This window comes from Melospiza melodia, chromosome 1 (assembly GCF_035770615.1).
Source record: "Melospiza melodia melodia isolate bMelMel2 chromosome 1, bMelMel2.pri, whole genome shotgun sequence".
NCBI lineage: Eukaryota > Metazoa > Chordata > Aves > Passeriformes > Passerellidae > Melospiza > Melospiza melodia.
In genome coordinates this window covers 20,229,363-20,249,413 of record NC_086194.1, presented here as the reverse complement: position 1 = coordinate 20,249,413, position 20,051 = coordinate 20,229,363, and the positions used below count along the sequence as shown (strand labels likewise).

Genomic DNA, 20,051 nt, shown 5'->3' with positions numbered 1-20,051 from the left:
CTCCTGCAGTGTTGTTACTGACTATAAAAATTGCAGATCCCTCCATCAGAGTTTCTGCTCATGTCTCCTTCCATTCACCTGGGAATACAACAGCTGCCAAGGGCTGCCTGATCAGATTAGCAGGCTACAATAAAGAGAAGTTATTCCACAGACTAGGGAACTGGTATCTGCTGACTTCAGTTTTGTAGAAGAGACAGACAGTTATTTTCAGCAAATTAAAAGCAATTCACCAAAGTGTGGAATATGTCTTTGAGAACTTTGAGAACATAGGAATATTAACAGAGGATCACATCAAGGTCCATTTCACTTGATATCCTCTCTACTGCTGTCAGTGAGAGGATGAACATATATGATACTTCCTCTTAATGTCCCTAATATTTCCTTTTTAGGAGACCTTACGAACCAAATGTGGTTTTGGATATGTAGCAAACCTTAATGTATTTGCCTTCTGTATAGAGCCTAGTTTCCCTAGAAGCACATTCACAAGTATGTATATATATTCTCATTTTTTGCAGCAAGTTGTGCAGTTCTGTCACTTGCAAAGAAAGTGACTGTTTTTACCCTCTTTTTACTGAAAATGTGAACAGCCAAACACACCTACTACATATTGTTCTCTATGCAATCATCCCTAAGCAACATCATACACTGAAGGAGTTTCAACTTATTTCTTACATGGAAACTATTCCTTCTGTTTTCCTTTCTCTGACTTTAAAAAAATCCACTATACTCTTTTGGTCCTGTAAAATCAGGTCTGTGCAGAGCATTTAGGAAATGAGTGACCAGTGGAATGATACTGTAACAAAATGGTTCTTTTTTCTCTCTTTCCTGATGAATCCTAAAACCTTGATTGTTTTGTCTTTTTTGAACATTGGGCTTTTATATTCCTGGAACTGTTTCTGTACTGTGCTGTGTCACTCTTTAGGAGTGGTAGTGGTAGGATTCCAGAACCTGTGAAAGATGGACTGTGTTATTCTCTGTAGCTGAATAACATGACATTTCATTGCCAGTCACTCAAGGTTCAATTAATTTGCTAAATTGTGACTGTTTATCTCCATTACAGTTATATAAAATAACTGATGCACCTGTGGGGGTTGGATGTTCCAGGATTATAAGAATGTCCTGCAATGGCAGCTGATGTCAGAAAGGTTTTTTAGTTCATAACTAGCACTGGGTACAGTCCCATTAAGCACGTTCATTTTCTCAAAAAACTTGTCCAATTAGTCATAGCTATCCCTAGCTTATATCACCCTGAATACCTTCAAATCACTGGAAAATTTTTTAACTCATAACTCATGCACTTCCCTTGTCTTCTAAAAGTAAACGATACAGATTACAGTCTTGATGTTTCTTTGTTCTTTCTTTGGGATTTTTTTGTTTTAGTTCATGGGTTTTGGGTTTTTTTTTTTCTGTTGTCCCATACCAATTTTTAAATCATTTTAGTACAAATTTTTCCTTAACAAAAAACATTTAAAATACATAGATTTTGGTCAGCAACATAATTAAAATAAAGATATACAAAGTAATACAATAATCAGGAAATCAGATTTGACAAAAATATTTTTATTTGAAATATAGCTCAAAACTCTAGAGTATACTCTAAAGGCCAAAGGATATTGCTTATATCACTCTTTCACTGTTATAATTTTATCTATAAAAGTTTACAGACACATAAATAGAAATAACTTTGGCAGTTTTTGTAACTTATATATAATTACAAGAATAATAAAATTTTATGCTTCAATGCATAATGTGATCTACTGAAAAGAGGAAAAAATCTCTTTATGCAGAACTAATCAAATAACAAAGCATTTATTGCTTCATTTAAAACAGCCAGCATTGACAATTGACTGAGAGAACAGGATGTGAAATGAATAAAGTAGTATTTCTAAAGCATTTTAAAACCAGTTCTGGGAAGAGAAAGAAATAAAAACAAACCTGATATTAAACAAAAATAAACAATTAGCCCCGAAACAGCAACAAAAGCTTAACAAAAACCAATCAACCAACTAAACAAGGACCCTCAACAAAAAACCCCAAACAAAAACAAGCCTGTAAAGAGGACTCAAAATTTCTTTCAGAGATTGAATCTGACTTTGTAGTTACCTTAATTACATACAGGAGATTGTGACGTTTCTTTTATTCATTGGTACCTGAACATATTCTCAGATATATCTAGAATGAAGTTCCACAAGGGAGGCAATTTTCGTTTTCATTATACAATAATACAAAAGGTTTATCATTATGGTATTTTAAAGCCAAGAAATCTGCATGTTTAATTTTTTCTCTCTCATTTCTGGTACAGTATACAATTCCTTCCATATTTTTCAGAAAAATGGTGGAAATACTGTAGAATATGTAGATTGGTTTAGGAGCTTGCTATAAAGCTACTCTATTTGAACATGAATTAGTCATGACTACAGGTTACTTGAATTACATTTCTACATAAATTGTGCACCTGTTATTATAAAAATTATCCTTTTTATTGACTGTGAAGGAGAAAATATATAGCCCAGATTTTGGTATTGTATTTTCTAATTCTATTGAGCTTTCTCCCACTAAATTCCAAATGTGTGTAACTTTACACAGATTGTACTTTATCACTGTACTTTATCAATTTAACCGGAAATATCTTGCACCACCTTTTTAATTCCACAGTTTCTTCTGATTCTTTTTCTTGTACCTTGGACTCTATCTCCTTTTATTTTGAGCTCTAAACTTACCATATTGTATAATGGTTTGAAAGCAATGTCCACATTTGCTAAACTAAAAAAGAAAATATCATATATTTTTACTGGTCTAATTTGGAAAATAATGACAAAAATTTAGAATGGGTTGCAATTTTAAGGGAGTTAAAAATGTTTTTTCCACTATTCTATGGGGATTTAGGATACATTTCAGTCCCTAACCAACTATGGCATTTGAACTTACAGTAAAGTACAGATAATTTGAAGACATTTCCCATACTTTATTATAATTTTATGCCAAAAACCCAAAAATTTTTCCCTAGTTATTCTCAGACAGTGACATTAAAGCCCACAAATTCTTTGGATCACTAGTCAGATGTGAGGACAGCCTGAATTGGGCCCATAACTGATTACAACTCTAGAAACTGGCAGACAGAATGTGATTAATGTCATCTCAGAACATGATTAATGTCATCTAAGGTCCTTGGAGGTAGGGCATTGTCAGCCCTTGTTTTTCTGTTTCACAAAACTGTTTAACATCTTCAAAACTTTCTTTAGCTCTTGGGTCTCCACGGACTTGTTTCTGAGAAAGGTGTCCCAGAACAGGCATCCAAATACATATAAGGTCAGGAGAAAAGAATTTCAGGGCTGGCAGTTTGATGAGAGTCTCTGAGCAGCAGGTGAGGGCAGGTATTTATATCTACATTCATAGCACGAGCTGGTAATTCCTTTTGGCAATGACTAGCTGGGCCTTGGGAATAGCTTTTGTAACCAAATTGCTCCAAAACTTGTAAGAGGAATTTCTGGTACTGTATTTATTAAGGAGAACCCTCTTGAAGAGCCCTTCTCCTTCATTTTCTCTCTACTGGGAGAACTAAGTAAAATCTGAGCTTTCTCAGGACCACCAGTGCTACTGTCATAATTAGCTCTCATTATGAGACATTTCTCTATGTGTTACATATTCCAGATTCAGAGCTGGCCTTCCCTTGGGTGAGCTGAGAGCATGAAAGCTCTAATTCTGCTCTGCATTCCAAGAACTAGATTAAAAGTTGCTCTTACTTGTCTGTAATGACTTTTCTTTTTCTCACATATCTAAAAGTAGAGAAATGATGTAGCAGTACAGAGGAGTCTTAGAAATAGGATATAGAAATAGGATGTTTCTACTATTAAGGCTTGCAGCAGCAAAAGCAATCTGAAAAAAATTTTATATTTCACCGAATCTAGTCCTATTTTATCTTCATGCAGTACACCTTTGATGGGCATTTGAATTTTCTAGACATGCTGGAACAAAATTTCTATACGTGGTTAAGACTGAAGACCAGTGTGGTTATCTATTCTCCTTCTCTAACTGTAGGAAACAAGATCTAACTCAAATATTTTTTAAGTACATGCTTATCAATAATCACTTTGGACTGCATTATATATTACTAGTTAGGAATTTACATTTTCAATATGATGTACTGTAGACAAAGAGAAACATTATTTTGAACAAGATGTCTGTAAACTTAATTTGAAAGTTCAGTTTATACTTCATTATTTACATCATTAAAGATTTTATGCAACTCACTGCGCAGATTCATCTTCATTCTCTGATTTTTTTTATTTTGTTCTCAAATTTTTCAACAGAATATGACTTCCAAGTAAAATGCTATTTTAGCTTTCACAAGGTACCTTACTATCCCAAGATGTGCCTGGATGCTGTTTAGTGTTAGAATAAGCAAAGCTAATACACAAATAAGATGTATAAAACTGTTAACTGTCAAAAGTTGTTAAGCATTCTTGCCTGTGGAAGGACCACAATAATTTTTTGCTTAAAATCAGATCAGCCCTTAGTCCATCATCCATGTTGAAGACAGAGGCAATGAATGTGTTAAACACCTCTGCCTTGTCCCTGTCCCTGTTTGTGAGGAGCCCATCCTTGTCCTGTAGTGGGTCAATTGCCATTAATATGTTTGAAGAAGCTCTTTTTATTGTCCATCCACAGCTCTGCTCAGCTGAGCCTTTGCCACATTTTTTTCCCTACAGTGGAAAGCAGGATCTCTGTACTTTTCCCACGTCACCTGCCTTTGCTGCTGCTGGCCATACATCTTCTTTTTGCCCTTTTTTCCAAGGGAAGATTCCTGTCCAACCAAAATGGCTTTCTGCTTCACCTGCTTGAGTCCTGACATTTGGGAATTGCCTGCTTCTGTGCCATTACTAGGAGATGATGTTTAAAAAGTGACCAGCACAGATGGGCCCCAGCACTTGCAAAAACAGTTTCTCAGGAAACCCTAATAACTAATTCCCTGAGCAGTCTGAGGTCAGCTCTCCTCAGGTCCAGAGCTGAGGCTTTGGCAGTTCTCCTGTCAACAATATCCACTCTGCTCATGAGATCCACTCTGATGGCAAGCAGTAGATCAAGGAATTTGTCAAAGCTTCAAAAGAAGATTGCATAAGAAATTACTCAGCATCAATTGGACTTAGAGATGAAGGTTTGGGCTTGGTAAATATGAGGGGTTTAGGTAGTGTTGTTCTCAGGGTTTCAGGACTGTTGGTACTTTTGTCTGTATTTCCCTTAGCTTCCTTTCCAAGCAGAGGAAAGCTGAATGGCAGAACTTTCTGTGGAAATCCTGTGGAGTGGCATCAAGCAACTTCATCAGGGCTGTTTTTCTAACCATGGGCTGTTCTGTTCTTTCCATGTTCAGTCACTTGCTAAGCAGATGTGCTACTACTTGCTTACCTCAAAGTGTGCTGGTAAACGTGAACATGTGCTGAATGGAGGTGCAGTTAATAAAATTATTAATGCTTTCAGGAATAAATTACTGTAATGGATTGGATTAACATTAAATGACAAGAATAAGAAAATAATTTTGTCTTAGTTGTTCATCCTTACTGGAAAAAAGATAAGGAACAGAATTCCTTAATGGCACTAGGAGACAATGTAAAAATATTTTGGCATAACAGTGCCAAGAGTTGCTTTCAGAACCTCACCTCACAGCACTTTTGCTGACTTTATAGGTAAAATTTTAGTCTTTTTCTTTCAGTGTCTGAGAACAAACATATAACTCAAAGGAAGGGAAAAGCTCAAAATAATTGAAGCTACATTTCTATGAGATACTGTGTGATTAAGGAGTTTGTTGATATCTTTCTCCTCCATCAAACATAAGGCATTTTTCATTTTCCTGTTGACCTCTTCAGTGGAGGCTTAAATGTGTGCAGAAGGCTGTTCAAGACATCAATGAAATCTTTTAATCATCACATACTCTTCAGATGAAGGTGGTAAATACAGTAATCCTGAAATTTATTCCTGAGTAATGACAGATGAGGATTCATAGGGGTCATGGCATTCAATTTAATCAGTTTTGGGCAGTTTTCGTTTCTCCTACACCTGACCCTTTTCTCACATATGTCTGAAAAGTTTTAATATAGCTGTGTTTAAATGTTCTAATTTTCTATAGAAATTCTGAGAAAATTATGTTTCTTTCAGCTGTTTCTCGCTTTAATCCCATCTGTACAAAGTGAGAATTCTCCAGAACAGTTTCCTTTGTAGTTTACATTTGTATTGTTGAATATTACTACTGATTTAAGGGAAGAGGTTGACATTCATAAATAGTAGAGAACCCCAGCTGATAATAGATGTATTTTTTGTTATCTTTCCCTTTGAATATTGAACAGTTGTATGCCAAATTAAGGATGTGACTGAACCACCTCATAGTGTCTAACATGTTGATGAAAATGCCTTTTTCTGGAAAACGTCTGAGGTCTTGTGGACATATAATAGAAAGACTTCTTACTGCTTATTCTATGTGTTTTATATTACTTTATTTGCTATAGAAAGGTTTCTCAACATAGTTTTGTTCATACTTTCAGGTCTGGAAGCAGTGTTTCTCAGGTTCTGGGACTCCATGCCCACTATCCTCTCTCACCAAGGTTGAATGTGGCCAGGACAGTGTCCTCTGGTCTCAGAGTCGGGGCTGTGAATCTAAATTAGAGCTGGTTGGTCAGGCTTTGAGCAGAATTTGAGGGAAGTGCTTTCCACCTGTCACATTTACTGAGCAGCTCTGGCAAGTTGTACAAAGGTGATTTATCACTGCACTGCAGCTTCACCTCCCACTGTAGGCTTTGGTCAACAGCTTGGGGTATGGTGGAGAATATGAAACAGTCACATCTTCCAGTGCAGCCAGTGAAGATCTCCCCCACTTCAGATTCAGCTATAACATCATAAAATGCTTTTAGTTCACTGTTTAACCAACTTTTCATTGATCTCCTTGTAGAAATTCCTTCTAACACACCTCAGCTATCCAGAGTTTGTGCAACTCATTTCTCATGCTCAAACTGTTCTGATTTATGGGTTTCTGCTTTACTTCAAGCCATACTTTAGATTCCATCTCCAGACTTTTCTCCCATCAGAAATGGAGCCAGTGAAACCACTGAGCAGCTCTCAGCACCAGGAAATGCAGATGCCATGCCTTCTTCCACCCTCCAAACAATCAGATAGCAGTTGGACCATTAAACCAGAGATCACAACTGAATATTTTGGTCTCTGAGGTAGAGATGTTATGCAGCAGTCCAGGCTCTCATAAAAGCAGTGTTACGTTGATCTGCTTCAGGCAAAATGTCAGTCTATAGCTGTATAGCATTTCACATGAGCTTAAAGTTGTACTTCTAAAGGGCATGAAGCAAATTTTTGACATATTTTTAAGATTGTGGATCTGATACCTAAGGAATATTTATTTTTCTGTGTCTTTACTAAGGAATTCAAGCAGTAAATAGGTTTAGATTTCATTTATTGGAGCCAGAACATGGCAATCCAAAATTTTGTTCAATATAATTTTATGTTGGATTTTTGCTAAGAGTAAACTCAGGAGTGTGAGTTAAGCTTTTTGCTTTAGTTGGAATTTAGTCTTTCTCACTGTAGTAGATGTTATGAATATGATGAATATTATACGATGAATGTTAGTGTTTTTGGAAAAGCTTTGCTTAAAAACTAGATGTAAATTCTTTTTCTCTTAGTATTTCTAAGTCCATCCTCAAGAAGATAGGTTACAAATTTCAACATGGCTTTGGAAAGGGAAGACTGTATAAAAGAACTGATGTGTCACAGTTCTCATTAAGTGTGTGTCCTGTTACAACAATTTTCCTGGTTTGTCCTTTTCTTTATGTTGGAGACATAGAGCACCTGATTAGCACTGGAATGACAATATTAACATGTACTCTATCTCTGGTTTCACTTTGCTGGCAAGGGGCAAACCAGTGTATGCTATTGCAATGTATCTTTCATGAATCTAGGCCTAGGTCTTTTATTCTCCAGTATGAGGATTTAACACCTGAAGAAAGCAACTGAAAATTTCTTTTTAAGTTGCCCAACTAGCATGTTTTACAGAATATATAGGTGTAGAATTACTCAGGCAACATGGAAAGTATCCACCATTTCTGTTACTGAAGATATTGGTATGCCAGCACTGTAAGAGTGGGGGAGTTAAAAAGACCTTGTGCCTCCTTCTCTAATCAAAATCTGTTCTTTTCATTTCTTGTGAATGCACATTCACATGCATCTAAGCAATTGAAACTGAATCTTTTGATCTTTATAACTGTTTTTAGCATTGCCCTGCTTATGGTATACGCAGTAAACTCAGTGTGAAGAGGCACTGAGTAGCCTCTCTTGCCTTCAGGTCAGAATTTCTGGTAATCTTAAATAAAGCAAAGCACCAGGTTATAACCCATTGAATGTGTCACAGATTGAATGTGTCTTAAAGAGTATTGAGTGACTGATAAAAATCAACACTTTTCTAATAACAAATTTCCAACAAACAAAACAAAGAAGTTTCTTCAGTGCTCTGTCATGGACTATTGTATCGAACAGCAATATCCTACCTTGCTGTTTATGTTTTTGGTTCTTTTTGGTAATTACTGCAAAAGATTTCTCTTGTGTTTGTGTGTGGGAATGGTCAAGATAAGAAATTGATTGAGAAAGTTTTGGTTGTTGGAGCTTTCGTCTGCTCTTTGTTGTGGCAGTAACTTTGACAGTTAACAGTTTCTTCTAAAATTCCCTTGTGTAAATGAACTCAAGCTGTTGTTTTTCTAACTTTCAGTTGTTCAGAATGCAAATAAATATGTCAAAGTACTTGCAATGTTTACAAAACCAAATGTTTGCACTCAATTCGAGAAAATAAAGCCTTTTTCCTTAAGAAAAAAAAAAAAAAGCTCATACACTAATACTTTTTAAATCTTTTTTTTTTTCCTGACACCCCAACATCTAAAAGTCTTTCAAAATTATTTTAATTTCTAAAGTTTTGCTTTTGAAATGAGATGCATTTTTCACATACCTGCATTGACAAGTCAGTATTATTATGCATCATCAACAGTGATGAAAGCACTTTTCCCTGTGTCCTTGGGCTATAGTAGTGAGATAGCAGAGGAAAGATGTTCTTGTTAACAAATAATTTTTTTAAGGACACATAGATTTCAGTCATACAGTAATGTCAACTCAGAGCAAGAAGGATAATGGAGCATTTTTTACAGAGAAAAACTCAGAGATCTAAATTATCCAGAAAGCTCCTCTCCCTGGGATGTCACACTCAGTCTGCTGATTAATTACTCTGGCCTCTATACCAGACTATGGTTCTACAGGAACTCTAGCTTTGATTTAGAAGAAGGTATGCTTCTAGCCATGTGAATGTAAATAAAATCTTCTGAAAATATTTTGAAGCAGCTCTGGATTTTCACACTTATTGATGGATTATTCCAGTAATTATAAACTATATCATTCATTTGATTTGGTTTTGGTTTGGAAAATATCAATGCTGATGCTGATGCTATTAAATATAATAACTTTAAGAAGGTTAACAACTTATTAAGTTTAACAACTTTATTATAATCCTAATTAGAACACAATCTGGCCACTTCCGGAAAGGATAGTAAAAATATTTTTATAAATACATTAATAGCAAAAGGAGTGGCAAGGAAAACCTCCCTCCCTTATTGGATGCAGGGGGTAATATGAGAAAAAAATGAGGAAAAGGCTGAGTATTTGAGACCCTCTTTGCCTCAGTTTTCAATAATAAGACAGGTTGTCCTCAAGAAAAATTTATTTTCTCTCTTGATGTTGGCAGGTAAATTTAATTTTTTTTCCAAAATACATTTAAGAAAAACACCCTTATAAAATAAGGAGATTAATCCTTCTCCTAAAACATGTTTAAAAATATAAATGTTTTACCTGTTGATTTTGCTCAGGGTACATAAACAAGGGGATTATTAACTGGTGCAGCTGTTTTCCTCTGTTGTATAAATCCTCTTCAATTCAAAGATTATTTATCTGAAGGATACATATAACTATAAGGTGAAAGATATTTATCTGAAAGGGGCTCTAACAGCCCCTAAGGCTCTACTGCAGCCTAGTTGTGTCTATGCAGCTACCACATAGGACAAAAATCTACCCACAAATAATCTTCAAGAAACTCTGATTGGAGGAAATATTTACTGAACCTTGCTAAGGAGAAATTTCTCTCAATTAAATACCTCTCTCATACCCACAGGAATCTGTAGAACGGACTGTTTGAACAACTAACATTAGGAAAAAGTAGGGAAGAAAGAAAGACAGCTCTAAAAAATTCTTTTTCCTGTAGTTTGTTTTTTTTCTTTTGGGAGGAGGGAAGGTCGTTTGTTTGTTTGGTGAAGTTTTTTTTTTTCCCTACAGTTTTAAAGCCTTAGAAATGACGTTTAAAGAGAAGCTATACTATGGAAGGACATCCAGAAGCAAGTCACGTTACAGACTCGGGCAGTGTAATATCATTCATTACACATGCTTGGAAAGTTTCATTCATGCCAGGATTCAAGACGGAGTTTTTTGTTTTTCCTCAGGAAACAAAGACTTCCACTTTTCAACTCTGCTTTTTTTTTTTTTTTAACCTGAAATTGAAAACAATGCTACAAAGGGACCTCAAAATTCAATAGTTATTGAAATTATTGATCATTGAACTGCAAGGGAAAATATTTTAAGTCATGAATTGCATCCTGAAATTTAAATTCCTAGTTTGTTGACAAAATAAATGTTTTGCTAAATTCTTACTGCAATCACTTAAAAGAAAGGTAGGATTATAATAACTAGCTCCTAAAAACAAATGCCATTTAAATTAGGCAGCAATTTTATAATTAATCTCTGTCACTCACACAACAGAGATGACTGAAATTCTGAAGAAGATTGATAGGAGTTTCTGATGGTCACTGACTGATTCATTGATGCTATTGCACCATTCTTTTGACCAGGACCATTTTCAGAAATTGCGTACTAATAAAATTCTCACTGATGCTTTTGTAAACTTTTAGTTTTGAATTTCAAACAAGTCTTTTTCTTCTGGTCAGAGATCACCCATTTTTCTTGTCTCCAGATTTGGAGATCTTTGCCTGATATTATTGCTAACCCGATACATATTTTTATGTTGCTAAGAAATCAGGAATTAAAATTTAATAATTTCCCTGCAAATCTTGCTAGATATTGCTATCATATTCCAATATGTGTTTGTATTTTAAATTTATTTTAATAAGAATTGCATTAGGAGGATTTTAACTTGAAGAGGAGAGGTTAATGCTTGTTTTCTTTAGCTGATATCTAGAAATCAAGTGACTTGTTTTCACTTTAACGAAAACAAAGGTTTAACAACATTTTTTCAGTTTGGAGTATTTGTAATTTAGAGTCTGGCTGAAACAAATGCCGTGGGATGGAGGTTGCCAACATGACAACTGAATACCCCATATCTTATCCTCTTTCTAGTAATAAATCTGTTTTTCAGACCTCTTGATAAAATCCAGCCTTATGTCAATGTTAGCTCCTTTAAATTAATACAGTGGTAATGGAAACAAGTTTTTAGCACCCTGTGATTTTCAGTATCAAGTAAATCAGATTCTCCCTAGTTCTGCAACTTTTAGATATATACATATTCTAATTTTGTCTGTTGAGCTCATATATTCATACTCCTATTTTAAAGTAAAATTATTCTTGTTCATTTATTTCTGGCACAGCAGAATGTACAAAGTAAATGGGAAGGGGTCAGTTTCAGAATGTTGTGTTTCACGTCTTGATTACAGAATGTACTAAAGTTGCTACGTTTTATTCAGAGTTCTGCAGAAATTGATCTAAAATGAAAACATGAAACTTGGAAATAGATCCTGTGTCTGAGTCCTACAATCTTTAGGCTGTACAATAGTAGAATTATCCCTCAATAATGGCAGGAAGACTGCACAAAAAGGACACAATCAACCTTCTGAACTCATAAAAAAAAATCCATTAAAAGGCAAACCTCTGTAGTTAAAAGAAAAGTTTCTTCTTCCAAATTAGGGCTCCTAAGTAGGCTCAACTTTGCAGCTAAGATAAAATGATTCAATCCAACACCACATGAAAGGAGAATGCCAGCAATTAAGTCAGACTAGAAAACTTTGTTAGTGATGGAATGCCTGGCTGGAGCTTGCCCTCTGAGGCTTTACAAGGGAAACAGTCATTTATTTAGGCAATCACTTGACAAAATACAAAAGAAATAAACTGATAATGGATTGGTACTTCAGGGGAACCAAAGGCTTTTAATAAAACTGCTCTGGACCACCCTCCTCCTCCTAAATATTAAGCTCTCTGAAATGTAACCTTCCAGTAACCTTGCTGGGATGCACGGCGCTGTGATTCACCAGGACACCCTCATTCTTCTCTTTTCAGGCTCCTGCTCACATGGCCATCGGCAGTGCCAGAATGGCAAGTGTTACAGAGCAGAACAAAGCTGTGATTTTGAAGACAACTGTGGGGATAATACAGACGAGAGTGAATGTGGAACTTCCTGCACCTTTGAGAATGGCAGATGTGGCTGGCAAAATTCCCTGGCTGACAATTTTCGCTGGGTGCTCGGGGTCAGCTCGCCTCAAAGCCTCAGGCCTCCCGGGGACCACACGCTTGGAAACAGAACTGGTATGGTGTTAGTTCACAAGTAAGGGATAATTGTCTTCATGAAATGTCTCGTGTCTCCACGGGCAGCAGGGGAGTTCTAAAATCTCTAATCAGGGTGTCATTTTTAATGAACAAGATGTATTACAATAGAAAAATATGAATTACCATTGTACAATAATTTTAATGTAGGAAAATTGAATCTTAGTTGTTTTTTATATGAGTCAGGCAAGATAATTTGATATCTGTCTGGAGAGAGGCATTTGGTCTGGCTGCAGTTTGCAAAGGTGAGTTAGCTCAGCTCTGAGATCCACTGGGTCCCACTCCTCCAGAGCCTGAGGTCATTTTCAGGAACCTCTACAGTTTCCCATAGTGACTATTCATACTTTAATTTTAGATAATGTTAAATAATTAGATTTAAGGAAACAAATCTCCTTTGTTAGTGCATGTCCTGGTTTGTTTTGGCCAAAGCACTCAGTTATCTGCTCTTGTTCTTGCTGCAAGCTCTGTGCCTTCATACTTTGCTTTTGAAGGTCCTATAGCTCAGACAAAGATGTCACAAAAGCTGAGCTCAGAACGGACCTTAAATTTCAATATTTATAGCAGAGTTACACAAAGACATGATAGCAGTCATGAATGTTTACACAAACTGCTGAAGGACAAAACTCAATGAACTTCAAAAAACGTAGGAAAAAAAGTCATTTGCATTGTCAGTAATATATATTTTTAAGGTATTATCGCAAATACACAACTACACTTGTTAAATATGTGCTTCACCTCAGATTTTGGATCCCATAACACCATGGCAAACATCTATGGTCGTATCTGAGCCAGGGAAGTGTCAAAATTAGAATGAACCCATTTCTTTCTGCATTATCTAGTCAACTAAATTTTTTTTGCCTAATTGATATACAAACATTAGTAGATGTGCAATTACAATTTTTGTGTTATTTATAATAAAATTTATATTTATGTCATATACACATTTCTTATTTGTACAAAGGAAAAAAATGAATTTGAAAACTTGGGAGAACTTTTTATGCTTCTGATTAAAAATAAAGATGGAAGACTCAAGGAACATTTCAGTGTTGAAAAATACTAACTCTAGGCATCTAATTTTGCAATTTCATCTGACTAAATAATTTATATGTTCATTAATATTCAAACAGAGTAAAAATGACCAAAGGAAATATGAACCATTAGGGATACCTAGTGATTTATACATGCATAATTTTTTTTTCCTGTTCCACAAGTTTTTATATAGTGGGACTTGCTGTTTTGAAGATTACCTTTCAGGAGACTTTATCCTGAAATTTATCATGATGTGGCTATTCTGTGATGTATTGTCAGAATTGAAGCTACTGCAGTTCAGCAGGGATGTGTAATCCAAGTAGCCAGAAAAACATGGAAGAGTTCCCAGTCTTCTACACAGGTCCACCCAAAACTTAAGTTGCTACCACCAGTTTATTCCTTTTATTCCTATTATAAGAAGTGCACAAGGAATGGGAACTGGTAATTTTTTCTCCTGAGCTGAGGTTCACTAGTATGAGACTTATGAGGGAAATGTTCTTCATACATCCCTGCCTTTACTTTGCTGAGTTTTGAAATCTAATTTGAAAATGTAAAACATTTTTTCAGTAATACATCATTTAATTTCAGGACATTTCCTATATCTTGAGGCCACTGCAATAAGCCTAATAAATGAAAAAGCCCATGTGAAGAGTTCCATATGGAAAGAATCAAGTGGGAGTTGTGTGATGAGCTTCTGGTACTTCAAGTCATCAAAAGCCATGGGACACCTTCAGGTTCTGATTAAGGTAACAAAAAACCCCTTTTCTTTTGAATATATTATACCTGTAAGGGTGTTTGTGCTCAGCACTGTGACATTCTCTTGTTTAGCTGACAGACTGGAGAGCTCCCACGCACCTCCTGGTTCTGTGCTGGTTTTTATTACTCCAGTCTCTTAATGCTTTTAGAATTTCTCTTCCAAGAAAAGCCACCTGAAAAGCCAAAGAAAATCTTTCCAAATCCTCTTTTTATTTTCCCCTCTTCACATATAGTACCTTTCCCTTTGATTTTTTTCATGTGAGGCTCTTTTCATATTTTGCTGACATCCTTATTGGTATTTATCAGTATACAGCTCTATTGTTCTTATGGGATGACACACAAAAGAAATTACCAACATGTACAAAGTGAGAATAAAATGCAAAAATATGACTGCATTAAATATTTTTTTATATAAATGGGTACAGAGTATAATCAATTTTATTTAGAAATATTTTTTCTTCACTCAATGTGAGACAACCAAAAAATTGCTTAAAAATAATGTCTGGTTATTAATTTGCAAGTGAAAACCCAGACATTTGTAAAAAATTGGCTGTTCCTTTGCTGTTCATTAAAAAGGATTAACTGCTTGTAAAAACCTTTTTTAAATCATAATATGGTTCAGACTAGAAAGTAATTCTTATGTAGAAATTAATAATCAATGTTCTTCAGATACAGTGACCAAATATGAGTCTGTGCTTACTTGTATCTGCGCATCTCTTCTGGTTATTCAAGTATAAATCATGGTGCAATTTATTTGCCACATGTCTGTTAACTTCTCTTCCTACAATATCTCTAGTAATGTCTGGGTGAACTGCATTAAAGTTTCTGCTTTATTTCCCATGCATATATTGGCTGACTTAACTTTAAATGATAAATTATATTTTTTCCCTGAAAACAAATTACTAAAAATTATTTCTCTGGATTATTCTGGATAATATAAAAATAATTTAAAAGCCTGAAAGATAAAAGACTTCAGTAGATTTGGTACCTAGAGATACAACTTAGGACATGACTGCCTGAAATATAAAAAACAATAGGTTCATTGGGTTGATTGCCTTTGACAGGCATCAGGAGATTTCTTTCAATAATTAGTCAGACAAATAACAACAGACCACTTATCAAGTAACTGTATATTTATTGAGATATTTTATACAGCTCTTTTCCCCAGAGAGGTTCAAATTTGTAAAGGAGACAAAATTATTCCATCATTGCACCTGGGATTTTTTGCAGATCAACTTAACTTCACCTGTTATGCTGTTATAAGGACCCATAAGTCCATATTTTAATTGGAGTTTCTATTCAGCAGTGTCTGAAGGAATATAATCTAATTAAACAACACATAGTCATGGGAAGTCATACTGGAGCTTCTCCTGCTGGTTCAAACTGCAATACCTCGATATTTCCATCCAGATTGAGTATCCCTTGATTTAAAGTAAAGTTAATGTCAGTGAAATCAAATCTCTAGGTAGTGATTAGCTGAAAATAAAAATGTTAATATGATCTAGGAAGGTAATTACCATCTCAATTTTAAAAACTTAGCAAACTGTCTCTGGCTGAAGTCATTCCATCCATTCAAAGTTTAACTGAGAGAAGACTGTATTAGCCATGGAAAAGTGATGAACAATATAAAAATTTCTCTTCTTCCAGAATTATCACAGTGGAACAAAAATGGTAAGAAAAGGTAAAAAGCCATTTTTAGAAAAATCATAGTTCATGGTATGCATCAGTGTCATTTCTTAATATATGCATTGCTTGTCCACTTTCAGGAAGTTGAAGTATGTTATCTATCATACTACTAAAGAGATATCTCAGATTATGAGATAAACAACAGCCAGAAATAAAACTAAAAGATCATAAAAGGGTACTATAGCCAAGCATGAACCTCTTTTGTTAAAGTTTGCAGCTGGAGAAAATCAATACATTTTTCCAATGGAATTTCTCTGAAGTTACTGTTGTTTTGATTTTTTTCTCTTTGTTTTGATTTTTTTTCTCTTGAAATTGTACTACATATTCTTTGAAGAAAACCATCTGTATATGGAATAATAATAATCCAGTCAAAGTGATGGGCTGTTGAGCTAGCTGCAAATGTATAGTATTCTTCAAATTGACCCCTTCAACATTTATGTAAACAAAAGATATTGACAGTGCAGCTATTCAGTGCAGCTGAAATACCAACTCACTACCCATCTGAATTCAAATTCAAGGTTTTTGATAGCAGTGCAAAGCAAACAAAATATTCCCTAAAGAGATCTAGATATAACTAATCAAAACTTTTTCCAGTGAGATTTTGAGACATTCTATGTTTTGACTGTGGCAGTTATAAGAGAATACCATCCATTGCAGGAGACATTTCAAAGTTCAGGTGCAGCATGTTCACTGTGTCTGTTTTAGTGTTGGTGGTGGGGCACCTCGTCAGCATTCAGTTTCTTTTATGAGTCAGAAGAAACTGTGCATTTTTAAACATGTTCATAGAGAGCCAAGCAAGAACTATTAGGTGAAAGGGATAATGCATTTCATTATTCTGCTGATCTAAAAATAGCTTTCTACCACCACCTAAGCTGTCCCTGCAATTAACAAAAAAAAGAAGCAGAAGGAAATCAGCAGCAAAGGATAAAGCCATTTGTTGAAAATAACTTTTGTGGTACTGATGTCAATTGCTTTTCCATATAGACATTTTAATTTAAGAAGATAATTGAGGATCTAGTACAGTTAGGGGAAGATTCTCTCAAAGACTTGAAACAAGCCTCCAAAAACAAACATGCAGATGAATAAGGAAGGTGAAACCTGTCATTAGTAACTCCCTCTGCTGACAATAACAAGGCTAATACACACAGGATCTCATTAGGAAGTTCCAGTGGACCTTACCCAGGCATTTAATCAACTCCATCCAGTTAAAAATGAGCAAAGACAAAAGGACATTCAGGAAAACAAGAAGTCCTGACCAGGTCATGGCAAGTAAAGCCAGGGCTCATTTAATCTGTGGCAGCAGCAGCCTAACCTGGCCAGGGCAGCAGGCAGCTGGAGCCAGCCCCCAACCTGCATCCAGCTGCTCAGGGATGCTGCAGCACAGACCCTTTCCCTGGCTGCTGCAGCACAGATGAAAAATAATAATATATAATAATAATACCTGGCTGCTGCAGCACAGACCCTTTCCCTGGCTGCTGCAGCACAGATGAAAAATAATAATGTATAATAATTATACCTGGCTGCTGCAGCACAGACCCTTTCCCTGGCTGCTGCTTCTCGGCAAATCTGGGAGCCCCCCCAGTTGTTCCCCTGGCATTGCTATTGCTTTTAACCAGCCCAGTGTAGAGAGGAGAGAGTTGTCCTGTAGAAATGTGTGGCTTAGCAGGTGCCACAGCACAGGTAGAGATGAGTCACAGTGGATTTTCTAATTCCCTGGTTAGTTTTAATGGAGCTAAATTTTACCATCCCAGGCTGTGGGTGTGAAAATCTGCAGCAGAGGTTCTGCAGATGCCAGCTGGTATATTCTGGACATTTGTATTTGTTGGATCAAGTACCTTAAAATCACATTTTCACAAATCAATATAATTGACCCTACTTCTATGGGAAGTCACTCAAGAATAAGGCTTAAGGAAACTGCTTATTCTACCTCACAGCATAAAATAGAATGTGTATTTCTACATTGATTCTTCTCACTGACTGCATGAAAAACAATCGATCCCTCACATTAATGCAGAAGTTAGAGACTGCATTGGGTTCAGGTAACGTCAAAGCAGATTACTTGACCTCCATAAAACTAGAGGAAAAAAATAAGTTTTCAAAGATTTGCTTGTATGCTTTACTTAAGAGTTTGCAGAAATCATGCTCCAAAAATTGTAGGCTATCTGTAGATTTAATAAACATAGATATAAGGTTTATTTTGTAGACAAAATTAAGATATTAGCAAAATTCTTTAAAGCAAATAGCAAAGAGTAAATTTTCCTAGTATTTAGTTCCATATAGCTGCATAGTGGTAATGGCCTTTATTTAATGAGTATCTACAACTCGGAAAAGGACGCAGTTTTAAATTATTTACTCCCATTACTGACCTGTGAACTGTTATTAAAACTTGTAGTTGAGTCAATGAAATGTCATCTGACTAATGAGAGAGAATAACAGAATATTAGTCCCAAGAGTTCTAAAGGAAATCAGTGGAAATACAGTGAAATACAGTATTACTTGGCAAGAGTAACTTTTACGGCATTTTTAATTCCCGGGGAAAGAAAATTTTTTATTTGTATTTTCTGAATCTCAAACAGCACTTTTTATATTTTTTAGATATTGTTTCAAACAGTGTTGTTTTAGGCCTGATTCTGATTTTGACCCAATGACACAAGAATATTTCCAAGCAAATTGAGAATGAGAGACTGATTAAATAGAAATAAATCAGTTTTCATTTAAAGCTTTATTTTTCAAAAAGAGTTTACATAGAAGGTGCAATTATGCACAACTGTAGGTGAATGCAGATACCATTCAGTGTGTTTCACTTTCCCAGATGAGCACATTAGGAAGTTATTTCAATCTTATTGTCAGTTACTGGAAGAACATAATTCATTGTATTCCTATCCTGCAACCAGATGTAAGTGTTCATTCCAAAGAGTTGATGAGAGAGAATAATATATTTGAACATCCTTTAAAGGAAGAAATTATTTCAAAAAAGAGTTAAAGAATCACCCTTGTATTTTGGCATCTTTAATGTGAAGATGAGAATTTTATGAGAGGATTTGTAACCTACAATCATTGTTTTCCTAGAAACAGATATAAGTGAAATTGTTCGTATGTGAATTTTTAGGATTTTTTTCTTTACATTCTTTGAGAACTTGGCTTTTTCCTCACTCAGGAGGTGAGGGTGATAAAGGGTATAGGTTAGTGTGACTAGGGCATGTCCCGGCCATGCAGGGCAGTGCCTGGTTATAAACCAGGCAGCCTGACAGATTTAGGCAGGGAGATGCACTCGGAGTCATTGGAGCAACTCAGCAATAGCCTGACACATTCCACCTGGAGTCACAGACCGTGTATCCCAGAGCTAGTGCCACCCTCCTGATTTCTACCCCAGGCTGGCACCAAGTAGCATAATGTGAAATGGATAACAAATGCACTTTCAGTCTCCTCCAGAGTGCACAGCTCCCCAGTGTTGTTTCGCTGAACCCACTCCTCAAGTCAGAGATCTCTGGGAGTGATTTACTTTATTGATTTGTCATCTTATAATCTCATAGAGTGCTATCACATTGCTGCTTTTCAGCATATGAGACTTTGAAGTGACTCTGGGATCTTTGCTGGGCAGGCATATTTTGCATTTTTCTAGCACTTTTCAGGGCACGCATTCAGCAGTGAAAGTTGTGATTTAAATGGGTCTCAGGGCAGAGTTCTTTGAAGGATCATAGAGCTGCTGTTTAATGATTTTTACTGCAGCAACAGACATCAAAATAAAATCTTTTTATAATAACTGTGAAACAGGCCTAGGACTTTGTCTGAACAATAGCCTCTGAGGTACAGCCTTGGGCTTTGAGCATTTTCCACACCTTCACTTCTAAAGAACTCAGAAATTTAATTAACCTTTTTTTTTTGAGATAATAAATAATGCAAGATGTAACCTTGTGCCTGCTGATACCTTTTACAAAGCATAAAATATT

The 20,051-nt window shown here is 35.6% G+C and overlaps 1 protein-coding gene across 1 annotated transcript in view; it reads left to right on the top strand.

The window, feature by feature from the left end:
- The window catches only part of MALRD1 (MAM and LDL receptor class A domain containing 1), a 233,366-nt gene that overhangs the window by 103,974 nt on the left and 109,341 nt on the right, over positions 1-20,051 (top strand). Inside the window, exons 26-27 of the mRNA XM_063176389.1 lie at positions 12,367-12,612; positions 14,248-14,405. Of these exons, the coding sequence (XP_063032459.1) occupies positions 12,367-12,612; positions 14,248-14,405 (404 nt within the window). The remainder of the gene's footprint in view (positions 1-12,366; positions 12,613-14,247; positions 14,406-20,051) is intronic.